We start from the raw sequence: 17,538 nt of genomic DNA on the forward strand, positions 1-17,538 counted from the left end.
TGTATATAAGGACCTGGGTTCAAATCCTAGAACTGCAAAGCAAATTCTGAAAATAATATTCAGACAAGTCAAGAGAGTCAAATTATGGATATATAAATGCAGGATGACAATTAGGGAGTAGATCTGAATGAGAGCAGAAGGAGGGAGGAGCTCGAAGGAATTGAGGGAGAGGAGATAATTTTCAGGATATATTATTGGGGAAAATAAGCTATTTTCAATAAATGAAAAATAGTAAAATGTTAAGTATTTCCTCAGAAAAAGGGTTGAGAATATCTAATATTTTGATGCAATCTAGACAATTTATTTTGCACATACAGATTTGATCAAAAATACCATATTTTTAATTTTAGAATACTTCAAAATGAGGCTTGGGATCATGGGTGATGATTGTTGTATACTGTACCATCAATTAGTTAATAGTGTTTAACAAAGCACCCCAAACAACATGTCTTAAAACAACCATTTCATACTCTTCTCATATGATGTATGCTATCTAGGGAGTTAGATGATCTGAACCAGAGTCTGCTGACTTTAGTTTAGATGAATCATGGAGTTAAACTTGGCCTTGTCCTGTGTGGTCTCTGAGCTCTCATTAGTGTGTCCTGGGAAATCAGAGGCAGAAGAAAGAGTATCTTTTCAGTATTCAGTGTTGGAACTGGTGACAGTTTGAATGACTGTGGTGGTGATGGGAGCAGGATGAAGAACAGGACTGAGAGAATTCCAAGTTACTACAGACTTCGTTACTTAGTCTCTAAGTCCGCATCAGTATGTGGGGTGTGGGGATAAACTCATACTTCTCACGTGCTGTTTCCTAACCTTTACATCAAACTCAGATATCCAAATAACTTATATTTTGACAGAGTCCACAAAAAAGATCATCAGATGTCACATGATGATACAGAATCTGACCATTGTCAGGAAAAACATAAAACCATATAGTAAAGATATCGGATCAAGACCCAACCCTTTGGTTTTCCATTGTAATGAGTCTAAGCTTTCCTACCTACCGCATGCCAGAATGAAGTTTTTTTCAACTAGTGAGGCCTTTGTTCATCTGCTAATTTTTATAGTGATTCCATACTTCAATAGGTTGTAAAGTTAAGTTTTATAAAATATGTAATTAAAGCAAAATGAAGTTGCACAAATTATTTTCAATTTTATTTAAATGAAATAATGTTCTAATATTATGAAAAACTGTCATAGAAATGACACAACTTTTATTGGAATAGAAATTTAAAGACAAAGTTATAGTATCTATTTTATCCTCCATTAATTAAATGCAAAAGCTATGCATGTCAAATTGCTACACACATGTTGGCATTATACAATGTACTCAGTATACTTCTTTATTATAAATAACTGAAAACAATATCTTATTTTTCAAACCCACATAACAAAACTGCAAATACCACACTTTTTTTCCTCCTCGTTTCACTTTATTTTTTGTAATATGGATGGAAAAACAGTTTACCTTACCCAAGATTAGTTTTAAAACATCTGTGGGCACAAAAACAGCAACAACCACAGTCACAAAAATACTAATTTTCTTTCACCTAAATGAAAAGGAAGATTTTACAGGGCTCAGCTTAAGAGAGTTGTGACGGAGTTACTAACAGTAGAAAAACTTTGTAACGCCTGGACAAAACACTCATAAGGCAAAATGGTCTTTTTTGCAGATATAAGTATAAGAAAGATGTGATGGTAAACAGTACAAACCTTTTCTTAAAACCATGAATAGCTTTGTTCTCCCAGATGCAGGAAAACCACTGAGGCCTGTGGCTTCAGTTATCAAGGTTCATATTTTGACACATGTATGCCACAGGAAGTCTTCTCCTTCTCTGAGGAAACAGAACTGGTGCCTACACTTAGTTCTCCCCTTTCATGGTAAAATCATATTTGATTCAATTTTTTTCTACTGTAACCTTGAACATTTATGAACAGAGAACTCTTCTTAATAGAATACTGCAGCCACATCAGGTTATCACAAAATCCCGTGTCCAAAACTTCACTTACTATAGATTATGTCATAAGGACATCTTATCTAAGGCACTTATAGCAGTTAACCAATTAGAAAATTCTTAGTCAAATGACTATGCTTTTTTTCCTATATTTCTCATAAATTACGAGTTATGCCAATTTTCTCCACTACTGTTATTTTACAAGATAGAAATTGCTTGAAGTAACAGAGCCTGGAGGAGAAAAAAACGTGAAGGGTAATATACTTAATCAAATAATACATTAGCTGTTTTGAAACACTTATAGTCAATTGTATAGTCATCAATTGAGGACAGCATTGTATATTCCAGATTAAACATGTGTTGAGTTTAACATGAACAGGTGTAGCATATGTACAATGATATTTAAAATCCTTCTATTATTTGTAGAAATATTTAAAGTATGACTCATAAAAAACAGAGTAGGATATGCATTTTGTAAGTACAGGGCAGTTAATTATCAAAAATTAAATTAGCATGAAAAATCTGAATGAAGAATTGAAGGCCTACAAACATTTTATAAAACAGCAATGCCACACATCTGCAAATACATGAAAGAAGAGCTGTACAATGGTTTGTTCCAACTCAAGTACTCCACATGTCACTTTCCTACATACCACCAATGAGAATGCTAACTGCATCATGTGTGTCGCTTTAAGAACTGGATGATAACTTTCCCACTTCTTACATATACTCAGGCTCTAAACATACCTGTGGATCAGTCAATCAAATTCCATGTAAATGAATACTGTAGCATGAGCGTAATTTACACCTACTATATCCATTCTTGATTATATTTTTATATCTTTTAACAACTGAATTCTCAGAAACTCAGGAGTCCTTAGGCACCTTTTACCCCCAACTCTTATCCTCCATGTACTGTATAGTATCATGGCTTACAAGGATGGCGTTACATTTGAACACGGGGAAACTGAAGTCAACTAGTAAATCTGACACTCAAAATGGGCTGGTGAACACCACTAACTTCTAGCCAACTCAGCAGACAAAGGTTTTCTCTATGTCCCTTTTGTGCAGTGACCTATTAGCAGGATTTCCCAGAATGGCACCAGTTCACCTCTGCAATCCATCTGCAACAGATTCTGGCAGTTCTGCTCCCATTTTTTTCCCTGTATGTTGTTTGTTGTTTATTCTTCTTTTGCTTTTACATGAAAGAAGCTGCATTTAGCATCATTGTGTTACAGATTCAAGATGTGATCCAGTAGCACTCTGAAGTGCAGCGAGCTGAACAGGTTCTTCCCTTTTCAAAACTCGACAGTGAGCAGCATCGTCTGGATAAAATCCACTCAAACACAGTGACCCGAGTGGAGACTCTGTGACCCCAGAAGGCTCCAGATCCATGGTCAAGAACACAGGTGACATCACGTAACCACTTGCTGCTGGAAGGGAGACGATGCTGGTTGTTTCGGAAGCTTCCAGATAGCTTCTCATTCGGGAACATCCCCAGATTGTTTTTCAGGTTTCTAATACTGGCATAGCGCCTTCAGAAGTCCAAGGGCCGGATCATCATGGTTGTGGAACGTAAGGAGTAACTGGGTCCTTTGAAGTAGTGCCACTTTATCCCATTCAGTTTTCCATGGTTTTGCCCCGCAGTGTAGAACATTCCGTTTAGATTGGAAGGGCCACAGGCATCAAACCACCAACCTGAAAAATGAGCCAATAGAAAGAAAAATGAGAAAAATGGAAGCAAGTTAGATCTAATATTTAAAGATCCATGTCACGATGGATGGGAGATTGTTCACCCTTGTTCTGACTATTTGCAAACTGGAAGCATTGAAACAGTATCCTCCCAGGAGAAGTGTTCCAGTGACACTTTTACCTAGTGTAACCAGAAGGAAGAAAATCAGGCAAACTCGTTTTCAATGTGACTGTGGTTAGATTCCCTTCCCACTGTAATTATGCAGTCTCTAAGCTTCGATTTTGAAGATAAAAGTCAGGCTTGATATAGAAGTGGAATTTGACTTTATGTCTTTAACTGACAGTCAAATAATTACTCGTGTATTAGTAAATCCAGAAACTTAGACAGCTGTGACTCAAACGATAAGAAAAACACCTTTTTTAACTTTCATAATTTTGTTAAGAATTAATCCTAAAATTAATTGGACACTATAGTGTCTATGATGTTTAAATTATATCTAGCCTCTCTATAAAGGTAGAGCAACATGGGAGTGTTTCCAATAGTGGCCGTATAGTTTATATTTAGCAATATTTCATCTATGATTGTTCAAATTGGTTTCAAATATAGTAGAAGAAAAGCTACACACAAAAATAATGTGGTGGCCTTGTGCTTACAGTCTGTTAGAATAATTGAACAAACTAGTTCTGTTTTCTTGATGAACTAAAGTTTTGGACTTTTCCGATAAATCTTAGTTCTTTTCTCCTGAAGTAACACTATTGAAGTCTTTAGGGAGAGATTTATGCCAGAGACATTCTAGAATATTTTTATTTGGATACACTTGACCTCTATTTGATTGCAGAGCTGTACCTAAGGGACTAATAGCTAACGAAAGGGAAAGTAGTCCAGCTGCTGTCTGATGGTAACATGAGCGTTGTCTTGCAGAAACTTTAGAAAAAGTTCAACAAAGTCATACTAGTTCTCCATGCTTTCAACTTGAAAAGGTTAATGCAGTTGGGGCGTGTTTATAAAGTCACACCAGGGACATAACAAGCAGCCTTTGTCACCAGTCCATTGGAGGAGCAGTAAGGTATGTCTGATGAATTCTGAGAGGTCCTGGATTCTGTGTTATATGCACACAGCTTGAACATTAACAGGGTCAAAACACGAGAGACAAGAAAGCTCTTGTTTGGCACAAAAGGAGGAACCGTATGATTCTGTTTTTCCTTCCTTATAATTAATTCCCTAATATTTGGTCAGTATTTCTAGTAGAAACATATGATTTATCTTGCAAAAGATATTCTAATTTTAAGAAGTTGATTTATCCAGAATATTTTCTTTAATAGAGCAAGCTGAAAGTCTAAAATGAAAGTCACCCTCATTGCTTCTGTGTTTTCAGTTTCCTCCAACCCCTGAGACTCTCCTGTCTCCGTGCTTAACCATTGAGTCTTCCCATTGCCCCTCCTTGTACCCATAGCAAAGGCATTAACTCAGTAAAGAAAGCCATGAAGATTCTGACAACCATATCTTGAGTTTGCATTCAGAGACTTATATCAAATGTCAACCTTATCTGGTTTATAGAAAGTCACAATAGTTTTAGAAAAAAATGCTGTGTGGCAATAGACAAGCCCTGGCTATGAAAGGAGAACCTAAAGGATGATGGGATGATGTTATGGGACACCATTTGACTGGGCTTAGGGCGGAGATAAGGCATATATATATATATATATATATATATATATATATATATATATATATATCCTGTGAGAAAATAAAGCAAATCTATCCTGTGTGCTTTATCTAAGAGTGACACACATGAGTGCAGTGATGATGGCATTCTGGAGACAGTCACAGAAAAACTGTCACTGCTGGAATAGCCTCAAGATGAGAAATAGTCACCTAAATTAAAGCTCAGAAGATTCCAGAATGAAACAACTCAAACTTTTGTTCATGACTCTATTGGTAAATAATTAGTACTTCTCCCACTTGGGCTTGCTAAGCAATGGTGTGAGGAGGCTACAGGCCTCTCATTCACTGGCTCTGACAGACCAGTTCTTCTCATGAAGTGATTTATCTCAGTGCAAATGTGATGCAATAGTCATCATGACAGCCATGGTTCTTGTCCTCACAGAAACTGAATGCAGAGCGAGAAAGAGGAACAAAATGTGACAAGGTCATTACTGATCACTATCAGGAGTGCCATGATGAAAATAAGGGGCTTCTCATAGTATTGGAAGAAGCTGATGTCTCTAGAGGTCTGAGGAAGGAGGCAGCTAGGGGAAGATGAGCAAGGGTTCTTCCAGCTGCTGCAAATGTCAGCAGGAAGTCTGAGGAGCCTAGTCAATGTGTTTGGAGACTAAGAGAACCTAACTGTAGTCTACACAAAGTGAGCAGACACATTCAGGAAATGAAGGTGGAGAGTGGCTTGGACAGCTGAACAGTAATGTAGAAACATTTATACTTTAGCTAGCCTGCGTATCTATCATCAGGCAAATAAATAACATATTCTCTAGCAATGGGAACTTGTACTTAACCAAAGGAAATGGATCTGCTTGCTTAAAAGTTTCGTCAAACAGGGGCAGCCTCTATTCTATATGGTCTGCCAAAGCCATTTTGAGCATATGAACCAGTATGATGAGGGGGAAATTAAGTCTAGAATCAATTTCACACATACCAATCCATGGACAGGCAGAGAAGATGGTGAGTTAATTAAAACAAAATTCTTGACTTCAGGGCATTTGTATTGACAAAAACTGTCAAAAATTAGATGGCAGCTATTAAAACTTGTAGAAGGAACGTATTGTATAAGTAGGCTAGAGACTCTAATTGCCCAAGAAGCTTCAGAAACATATTCATTTACCACTTGCATTAGATCCAGGAGCATGAATTATTGGCTGGAAACCAATTCTAAATACAGTGTGTACCCTGGAAGAGCAGGAGGGTGTCTGCCAGCAGCTGGGGTTGCTGAGTGCCAGTGGGAAGGAAATTTGGGGAAAACAAATAGAAGAGAGAACACAGAGTTAGTTACTATGTTTGGGAAACTTTCTGTGAACAGTGGGGAGCCACCAGAGAGGCAAACTGAGAGAAAAAATAACTTGATTGATATTGACCTCCTTGGTCAACAGCCAGAAGATTCTAAGCAACAATAGTAATATTTGGTACTTACTGTGTAGTTAATATATATCACTAACTATGTAATGATACCTACCTATGGTTTTAGTCTCTTCGTTCTCCAAATGGCTTTAGAGAGTACCACAAGTTCCATTATAGAGACATCAACCCTCATAGAGTTGAAAGAACTCTTCTTGGTGACATTCACAGCACATGGACTATGTCTGAGTTATTATATTACAGCACAAGTAGAACTAAATAAGATGACTTACTTCCTATGGCAGTCTGTAAAATTTTATCTAGGCCCATAGTACCACTTAGAGATGCAGGGTAAGAGTTATAGTGGGAACAAAATTGCCCAAATGCTCCACATGCCTTACAGTGCCACAATGAAGACAAAGTTATAGCTGACATTGTTTCTATTTTTTTCTCAAGTGGGTCTATTAGAAAAATATGAACATTACTGATACACTTCATTATGATATTAGTATAAAACACTGTATCTCTGAATCTAATATTGTTTATTGAAGGTCTTCATGTGTTAAGGGATACAAATTTGAAATATCCAGTTAATCTAAGGATCAGTGGGCCACAAAGAGTAGAAACAATTATGCAGCAATTAAGGATGGCTAAGACAATTAACTAGCATGGCAGACAGCAAATCATAAGTATCCCTCATGAAAATTTCAGTTTCTTTATAAAATAGTCTGAACTTCAATGTAGAGGAAGCAGTCATTTTCATGATGTAAGATTTTGATATATGCATTTAAGCAAAGTAACCAACAGGGGCATTTCTTTTTGTCAAATATTTGTAATCATTCTTTTTTACTTTTTATCTTTTTGCTAAAACTGCTCAGCAAAATCAGACCTTAGAAAGGTATATATCCAGATGTTAGAAAGCATGGAAATGTAAAGAAGACAAATATGTAGACTTAATGTCATTGGAATTAGTAGCTAGTTTGTAACACGCTTTATGCCTGCATGAAGTTCTGCAAGAACAACTACAGGGGTCAGAGCTGTGTTTGCATCAACAAGCTGTGAGATGCCTGAGTTGTAGTGCTCAGGAATAAGAAATTGTCAACTCTATATTTTGTCCCTTGCTTTCCTTGGAGCAACAAATAAGAAATGCCTTAAGAAGTGACCTGGGAGACTGAGATGACTTGTTCAGTAGAATACCTGCCTGAAAGCTTGGAGACATGATTTCAGGTGCCTGGAACCCACTTGCAAAGTGGGACAAGGTAGTGAGTGAGTGCTAACACTTAAGAGTGGAAACAACCAGATCTTGACCTTCAGTGGCAAGCTAGCCTAGCCTAATCATGACTTGCAGGTTCACTGAGAGACTTTTCGTTGAAAAATAATAGTGAAAAGTGAACAAAGATAGACATTGGCATTGACCTCTGCCTATAACCACCCTACCTACACTCACACACACACTCCCCTTCCACACAGACACACAACACTCTCACACACATAGGCACACTATGGCTGCATGTGCTAATGAATATATAAAGCGCATGTAGCCACACATGCTTAGTGGTACCCCGGAAAGATATTTGTGCTCAAAAGAACTCAGTGAGACAGTAGAGGACAGAAGAGAGCAGCTTCCATTTGTCACTGGGAGAACTGATAGAATGTCTCAAATGTTTGAAGGCTGGCAACTCTTCACATAGGCTCTGCCAAGTATTTTTCATTATAACCTGTAACCTCATGTATATTTTAATAAGAAATCTGAGACGCATGTTTCTAATTCATTTACACTTAACTCATTAAAAGTTAGTTTTGTAATAACTATCTCAGGCTTCCCAGGACTTTAGAATTATTTGACCCTTTTATCTTTGAAGCAGAAAATTCACATTTTATCACTAATAAATGAAACTCTGCCCAGAAAATGGGGATTGGATTCTAAACTTTCTACCCAGGAAGTTCAAATTTATTTGAAAGTCAGGAAATCTAACTCTCACAGTCCTCTGATCCTAAACAAAACGTCTCTCAGCACTTCTTTTTTAAAGGTAAAACATACAGCAAAGTGGAAAGATATATCTGTGGGTTGCTTTCCTTCCCACTGTTAACAAATGCAATCTTATCATCAATATGCAGAAGAGTTCCCGGAGAAAGTAAGACTTCCCTCCTCATCAGTGAGGAGAAGGTGAGGCTGAGTTAAAGCTCTGGGTGTCATTGGTATGACAAAGGTCATAATGCAGAAGGCACATGCTGATTTTAGATGTAATACATTTCACCCTCAGCATGGCCCAGCTTTGGGAACAGCTCAGCTGCAGAACTCTTGTGAATGTGAGAAGAGCCTTTTCAGAGATCCGTCTGTCTTTCTTCCTTCATCTCCTGTGTGTGTGTGTGTGTGTGTGTGTGTGTGTGTGTGTTGTGAGCGTGTGTGAGCATGAGTGCTTGCTTGCATGCATGTGTTTCTTATTTTCCTCTTTCTTCCACAGATGAAAAGTTGTTGACTCTGGCCAGTAATATTGAACTTATTTAAATCCTGCACATGTCCTCTTACTGTCTTTCTCCTTCTATGAACTTCACCTTTAAGCACGTCGAGTGAGGAACCGCTTGGGAAAATATTCTGCCAACATTTAAATACACCTCCTTCGTTCTCTCTAAACGCCTTTACTCCCAACAGAAGCAGTACAGAAAATAGAGTGATGACCTCTGCGGTTGAGTACATGTGTGCAGCTCTTACTTCTGACACGAGTTCTGTGCACAAAGGCGAATGACCTCACTTCTCTGTATCTCAGATCTTGTGAAAGGAGTTAGTAAGGCCTGTATTTTCCCTAATCAAAAAGGTTTGGGGAGGCTGAATCTGAATAATGAAACACAGATCATTTAGGCTAATGGAAAAAGTCTGTGAGACAACAAAGCTACATATCTATTTTCTGTCTAATGGATTATAATACAAATAAAAGTATATATTTGTTTATTTCTCACAGATATCCAACTACTAGCCTGGAGTTGTAGCATTTTGCCATCGGTATAGTTGTGCACATAACTAATAGACTATAGTTCTAATGCCCTCCCCTATAAACTTGTGAATGATTCTCCATGTTGAAGCAAATATCCTACAGCATGGAAAGTAGAAATAAAATTCTAAGCACTAAGTTTAGGAAGATCAACTTGGTAGGAAAGTCAGAAGCCTTACAAATAAAACTTTGAAAATTCACGAGGCCAATTCTCCTTGTGTTTTGTGATTCTTAGATACTGGTATCTATTCTTGATATTTAACCATCCTTTTATTCCATATTTGTCTATGAAATGCTTGTGTCTAATCACATGCTCTAAATAAAATTTGATGCCGGAGGAACACTGGCACTTTATTATTTTTTTTTACCTTTTTACAAACTAACTGTTGAATTTGAGATCATCTTACAGTCTCAGATAACGTACTCATTGAAGAAACCCAGGCTTACTGAACTCATCATATGTGTCCCACACGAAGGCCAACTGAAGACCAAATGGTAGGCAGTGCCCAGCTATAATGCAGAGGACACATGCTTCTGGCAGGTACAGTTTGCACTAAATTTAAGATGTGAATGGAAATAAGAGAAACTCAAGGTAGATTTTCTACACCCAGCCTCAGATAATCTGGACCATTTAAACATACCATGTAAGGATTGCAAACCACTCATAAAACTTTGCCCAGCTCTTCCTGACTTTAGAAAAATGCCAACTTGACTACATCTATTTTCCCAAGGATCCTGACATTTCCATATCAACCACCGCATCACAAGGAATTTTCCCCTCTGTCTTTGTCAAGGTTAGAACCCAAGCAGAGTAAGCATTTATCAACCACTGTGCGCATCTGGTAAGTCCTAGGACATAATGAAAAATTTATGTGTATGGCTTTATGCACTCTTTTGGGATGGAACTGAAAAAACTATCCTTTGTTAGCTTTAGAAAGCCTTGCCTGTCAGCTGACATGGTTTATATGTGGGAAAAGAGGGCAGAGTTTCTACCACAGCAGATTCTTTTTGAGGAGGTTAGGTCACATTTTTACATAGTTTTTATATTATATACTAAATATGGAAATCACATTGAAACAAAACTCACATAAGGAAAGAGAAGTAAAATAAAACCATGCTTGTTTGCTTTTTGTTGTTAGCAACTTCTAATATTTGTATTTTATGCACTTTTAGACAAGATTATTTATATAATTATTTGATATGTAGATTGATTGAACAACTCAAGTTTTATAATTGAGTTTTAGACTGATTTTTCCAACTGTTTAGTTGATTTAACAAAAAAGACCATGTTCTAGGTGAAAATAAGTTTACTTTGAAAGAGACATTCTAACAGTAGAAGCTCTTTAATTTCCGGTTTTAGATTCAGAAGAATTCTTGTTCAAGTATTTTAGTTACAATAAGTTAGGCAAACAGGAGCATGCATGGAATGATATTGCACTTGCTTGGTCTCGATGCTAACTAGTTGTGAAAACTGACAAGTTGGACTGAAACTGCTCACTCTCTTTGGACTGGGGAGTACAAAGCAAAGTCTCGTGAAGGACTAAGGAAGCGTTTTCTATCTCTTCATCAGTGTCTCCCATCTACCCCAGACAAAGTTGCACAGTCCTGTACTTTAGACTTGGAGGAACTTAGGGCAAAAACTGAACACATTTCCTAAGCTCAATGGCAGTCACCCAGCAGGGCTACATCTGGCTTATAAGCCTCTGCTGATAAATCATTCTATTTAGTGTTCACTTGAGAAGTTGTTTCAGTAGAAAAGTCTGTGTGACAATATTTATATTGAAATATATGGTCTGGTGTAATAAAAAGGTTGTAATGAAACATAAAATTATTCAATATTTAAGCTGGGTAGAAGGACTTCTGGCTTCCTGGTAACATAGGAATAAATCTACATACTTGTGAGATGCCATAGAACAGTCTGCTCTTCGCTTCTGTGCATGTGAATACATGATGCCGCCTCGGGCCATAGTGTTCCCCTTTCAACTCAACAGTGCTGAACATATAAATTATCACTACCCATGTGCTAAAAAACATGATGTTTTTCTCTACTAGCACTATAATTGCTACATGGACCAACAAACCTGCAGAACCAGAAGGAAGATTGAGATTTTTGAAAACTAGGAGGGAAGATCATAATTAAATTCTTGAAAGTAAATAGCTTTCTCACTCTTACTCTCTCTTCTCTTTCTCCTTTTCTCTTGCTCTAGCTCTCTTGCCTCTTGCTCTTGCCTTCCTGCCTTCTTCCCTTTGTCCCTTCTCTCCCCATTCCTCTCCCCACTTCCTTCCACGTGCTCATGACCGGACTTCACTCCTTTCCTCTTCTACTCTTCTTCTCTCAGTAAACCTTTCCATGTGGAAAAAATAGCTTTCCCTTCAGTTCTTGCAAATGCTCATAATGATTAAGGCACCACCCTCTAGCAGTTCACTCTAGTGACTGGTTCCTGGATGCTCCATCTAAAGTTTTTCCCTTCTTCCTTATAATTCTATTATATTTTATATTATATCTATAAAACTGTTATTGTTCAAACTTGTGCATTCTTTGTGCATTATTTTTCTGACCACTTCTTTTTATATTGACATGAACTCTAGTCTATCCAGTTCATTACTCTAGCAGTAATTCCCTTTACTAAGATGTACTCATTAAATAAATATATGGTAGACTGATAGAAGTAATGAGATTAGGAAACTAGTCAAAGGTTCTGCTTTGCATTCATCTGCAATAGCAGTAGCTTTCAGTTAAGTTCATCTTTTGGTTCTAATCTTAACAGATGAGGGGGCCCATGGCACCAGTATCTTCAACTCAAACTCCATTGAGTTCTTCAAGAAAACCCTTTATGACTGTTAGTGAGCAGTAGATAGGACTTCAACCATGAAACTTTTTAACAGATGACAAATCCCACAAGTTCTTCCTTTCAAATTATAAAGACTCTCGTTTGCTCAAAAGAGACACTATCAAGCAGGAGTGAGCTCAAACATGATTTATACAGAAAAGGAAAGGAAAAGCCATTAGACAATGAAATGGTCAAATTTCTAAGGGAAAATTTGACGGGGACCAGAGAGTGGTGGGTAGTAGCTCTGTAGGATATATGCTCCAGGCCATGCTCCAGTGACTTGGAAAGCTATTGACATTCATGCCTATGATTTTCAGTTCTCAGCTCTCAAAATTCCACAGCTTAGATTTTCAGTGTGAATGGCTTTACAAGACCCAGGTTCCTTCAGAAGGATATTTGATAGGGTAGTAGCATTTATTACAAAAACACATTTACTTAGACTAGTCCATTGCAAGCAATAAATAGAAAAATTTCTTCCCATGTATGTGTTTATGAGTGAGTAAGAAGCAAGTCCAAGGGCGATTACGGATGAAAGAACCTGACAGAGTTCAGTCATGAGGCAAAATTTAGGTCCTAACACAGAGATTGGTGGTTTCTCAACAACCAAGGCACGTCCTCCTCTTTTTACTCCTTGTTTGAATTTTCCTGACAGGAAGATGAACACCAATGTTGTTCTTCTACATACACATTTGAAAGATCTCCCTGTTGGTTGTTCTAGGACTGTATTTATTTCTTTGGAAAAATGTATTTGTCAAAATATACATGGAGACTATGAGTTATGTTTCAACACTCAAACAGGCAGGGAACTTGGATGTTCCAGTCTTTGTATAAAGCTACCAATAATGTTATTTATTGAACCAGAGAGTTGATGCAAGATGCATCAGTGGCTACCATTTTAAAATAATTCTTGAATTTCTAATGTTGATCCTTGGGTACAAGTCATAGAATTACAAATAGGTAACTTGTATATGCCTGAGAAGGTCAAATTATGATGCCAGAATAATTTATTCAGCACTACAATATAACAGTAAATATGATAAGAGCAGATTCATGTCATGCTATCCTTGGTAATAGACTGATCTTGTATTGAAATAATGTCATTGTAGCTGAAGTGGTTTTTAGGCTGTGATTGGACAGTGGCAGAAAGGCAAACGGATGGTCACATGGGCTTCATTGAACATTACTCTAAAACCTTCATCTTTTCTATGCTCTAGTAACCCAGGACAGAAACGCTAACTTAAAATTTCGTTGCACTGGATCTAAAAGTGAAGAGCAACTTCAAGGATTAAAAAATGGAAATCAGGTTCTCTGCACCCAAATCCCGTGGGAGGGAGAGCTAAACCTTCAGAGAGGCAGACAAGCCTGGGAAACCAGAAGAGACTGCTCCCTGCACACACATCTCGGACGCCAGAGGAAAAAGCCAAAGACCATCTGGAACCCTGGTGCACAGAAGCTCCCGGAAGGGGCGGCACAGGTCTTCCTGGTTGCTGCCGCTGCAGAGAGCCCCTGGGCAGCACCCCACGAGCGAACCTGAGCCTAGGGACCACAGGTAAGACCAAATTTTCTGCTGCAAGAAAGCTGCCTGGTGAGCTTGGGACACATGGAAGCAGAATTTCTCTAGGACCGGGCACGTTCTGTGTTTACCGGAAGTCCCACACCCGCGGATCCCGGCCCGCAGCAGCTCTCTGCTCCCAGACCCGGTGAGAGAGAGACCCAACCGCCTGGTCAGGTGGGCACTCCTGAGGCTGCAGAGCAGAAGAGACCACCAACACTGCTCACCCCTGCCCACTTCCCTGGCCCAAGAGGAAACTGTATAAAGCCTCTGGGCTCCCGTGGGGGAGGGCCCAGGAGCGGCAGGACACCTGCCTGAGACACCGCCGGAACCTGAAAGAAACAGACCGGATAAACAGTTCTCTGCACCCAAATCCCATGGGAGGGAGAGCTAAACCTTCAGAGAGGCAGACAAGCCTGGGAAACCAGAAGAGACTGCTCCCTGCACACACATCTCGGACGCCAGAGGAAAAAGCCAAAGACCATCTGGAACCCTGGTGCACTGAAGCTCCCGGAAGGGGCGGCACAGGTCTTCCTGGTTGCTGCCGCTGCAGAGAGCCCCTGGGCAGCACCCCACGAGCGAACCTGAGCCTCGGGACCACAAGTAAGACCAAATTTTCTGCTGCAAGAAAGCTGCCTGGTGAACTCAAGACACAGGCCCACAGGAACAGCTGAAGACCTGTAGAGAGGAAAAACTACACGCCCGAAAGCAGAACACTCTGTCCCCAGAACTGACTGAAAGAGAGGAAAACAGGTCTACAGCACTCCTGACACACAGGCTTATAGGACAGTCTAGCCACTGTCAGAAATAGCAGAACAAAGTAACACTAGAGATAATCTGATGGTGAGAGGCAAGCGCAGGAACCCAAGCAACAGAAACCAAGACTACATGCCATCATCGGAGCCCAATTCTCCCACCAAAACAAACATGGAATATCCAAACACACCAGAAAAGCAAGATCTAGTTTCAAAATCATATTTGATCATGATGCTGGAGGACTTCAAGAAAGACATGAACACACTTAGGGAAACACAGGAAAACATTAATAAACAAGTAGAAGCCTACAGAGAGGAATCGCAAAAATCCCTGAAAGAATTCCAGGAAAACACAATCAAACAGTTGAAGGAATTAAAAATGGAAATAGAAGCAATCAAGAAAGAACACATGGAAACAACCCTGGATATAGAAAAACAAAAGAAGAGACAAGGAGCTGTAGATACAAGCTTCACCAACGGAATACAAGAGATGGAAGAGAGAATCTCAGGAGCAGAAGATTCCATAGAAATCATTGACTCAACTGTCAAAGATAATGTAAAGCAGAAAAAGCTACTGGTCCAAAACATACAGGAAATCCAGGACTCAATGAGAAGATCAAACCTAAGGATAATAGGTATAGAAGAGAGTGAAGACTCCCAGCTCAAAGGACCAGTAAATATCTTCAACAAAATCATAGAAGAAAACTTCCCTAACCTAAAAAAAGAGATACCCATAGACATACAAGAAGCCTACAGAACTCCAAATAGATTGGACCAGAAAAGAAACACCTCCCGTCACATAATTGTCAAAACACCAAACGCACAAAATAAAGAAAGAATATTAAAAGCAGTAAGGGAAAAAGGTCAAGTAACATATAAAGGGAAACCTATCAGAATCACACCAGACTTTTCGTCAGAAACTATGAAGGCCAGAAGATCCTGGACTGATGTCATACAGACCCTAAGAGAACACAAATGCCAGCCCAGGTTACTGTATCCAGCAAAACTCTCAATTAACATTGATGGAGAAACCAAGATATTCTATGACAAAACCAAATTTACACAATATCTTTCTACAAATCCAGCACTACAAAGGATAATAAATGGTAAAGCCCAACATAAGGAGGCAAGCTATACCCTAGAAGAAGCAAGAAACTAATCGTCTTGGCAACAAAACAAAGAGAATGAAAGCACACAAACATAACCTCACATCCAAATATGAATATAAAGGGAAACAATAATCACTATTCCTTAATATCTCTCAATATCAATGGCCTCAACTCCCCAATAAAAAGACATAGATTAACAAACTGGATACGCAACGAGGACCCTGCATTCTACTGCCTACAGGAAACACACCTCAGAGACAAAGACAGACACTACCTCAGAGTGAAAGGCTGGAAAACAACTTTCCAAGCAAATGGTCAGAAGAAGCAAGCTGGAGTAGCCATTCTAATATCAAATAAAATCAATTTCCAACTAAAAGTCATCAAAAAAGATAAGGAAGGACACTTCATATTCATCAAAGGAAAAATCCACCAAGATGAACTCTCAATCCTAAATATCTATGCCCCAAATACAAGGGCACCTACATACGTAAAAGAAACCTTACTAAATCTCAAAACACACATTGCACCTCACACAATAATAGTGGGAGATTTCAACACCCCACTCTCATCAATGGACAGATCATGGAAACAGAAATTAAACAGTGATGTTGACAGACTAAGAGAAGTCATGAGCCAAATGGACTTAACGGATATTTATAGAACATTCTATCCTAAAGCAAAAGGATATACCTTCTTCTCAGCTCCTCATGGTACTTTCTCCAAAACTGACCATATAATTGGTCAAAAAACGGGCCTCAACAGGTACAGAAAGATAGAAATAATCCCATGCGTGCTATCGTACCACCACGGCCTAAAACTGGTCTTCAATAACAATAAGGGAAGAATGCCCACATATACGTGGAAATTGAACAATGCTCTACTCAATGATAACCTGGTCAAGGAAGAAATAAAGAAAGAAATTAAAAACTTTTTAGAATTTAATGAAAATGAAGATACAACATACTCAAACTTATGGGACACAATGAAAGCTGTGCTAAGAGGAAAACACATAGCGCTGAGTGCCTGCAGAAAGAAACAGGAAAGAGCATATGTCAACAGCTTGACAGCACACCTAAAAGCTCTAGAACAAAAAGAAGTAAATACACCCAGGAGGAGTAGAAGGCAGGAAATAATCAAACTCAGAGCTGAAATCAACCAAGTAGAAACAAAAAGGACCATAGAAAGAATCAACAGAACCAAAAGTTGGTTCTTTGAGAAAATCAACAAGATAGATAAACCCTTAGCCAGAATAACGAGAGGACACAGAGAGTGCGTCCAAATTAACAAAATCAGAAATGAAAAGGGAGACATAACTACAGATTCAGAGGAAATTCAAAAAATCATCAGATCTTAGTATAAAAACCTATATTCATAAAAATTTGAAAATCTTCAGGAAATGGACAATTTCCTAGACAGATACCAGGTATCGAAGTTATATCAGGAACAGATAAACCAGTTAAACAACTCCATAACTCCTAAGGAAATAGAAGCAGTCATTAAAGGTCTCCCAACCAAAAAGAGCCCAGGTCCAGACGGGTTTAGTGCAGAATTCTATCAAACCTTCATAGAAGACCTCATACCAAT

The 17,538-nt window shown here is 38.6% G+C and overlaps 1 protein-coding gene across 4 annotated transcripts in view; it reads right to left on the reverse strand.

Moving 5' to 3' along the window:
- Window positions 1–1,131: 1,131 nt before the first annotated feature.
- The window catches only part of Angpt1 (angiopoietin 1), a 252,738-nt gene continuing 236,331 nt past the window's right edge, over window positions 1,132–17,538 (reverse strand). For 3 of the 4 annotated variants that reach the window (XM_006241609.5, XM_063264352.1, XM_063264351.1), the window contains exon 9: window positions 1,132–3,656. In XM_006241609.5, the coding sequence (XP_006241671.1) occupies window positions 3,496–3,656 (161 nt within the window). In that variant the 3' untranslated portion in view covers window positions 1,132–3,495. The remainder of the gene's footprint in view (window positions 3,657–17,538) is intronic. The other variant, NM_053546.2, reaches the window with a different exon arrangement.

This window comes from Rattus norvegicus, chromosome 7 (genome assembly GCF_036323735.1).
Source record: "Rattus norvegicus strain BN/NHsdMcwi chromosome 7, GRCr8, whole genome shotgun sequence".
Classification (NCBI taxonomy): domain Eukaryota; kingdom Metazoa; phylum Chordata; class Mammalia; order Rodentia; family Muridae; genus Rattus; species Rattus norvegicus.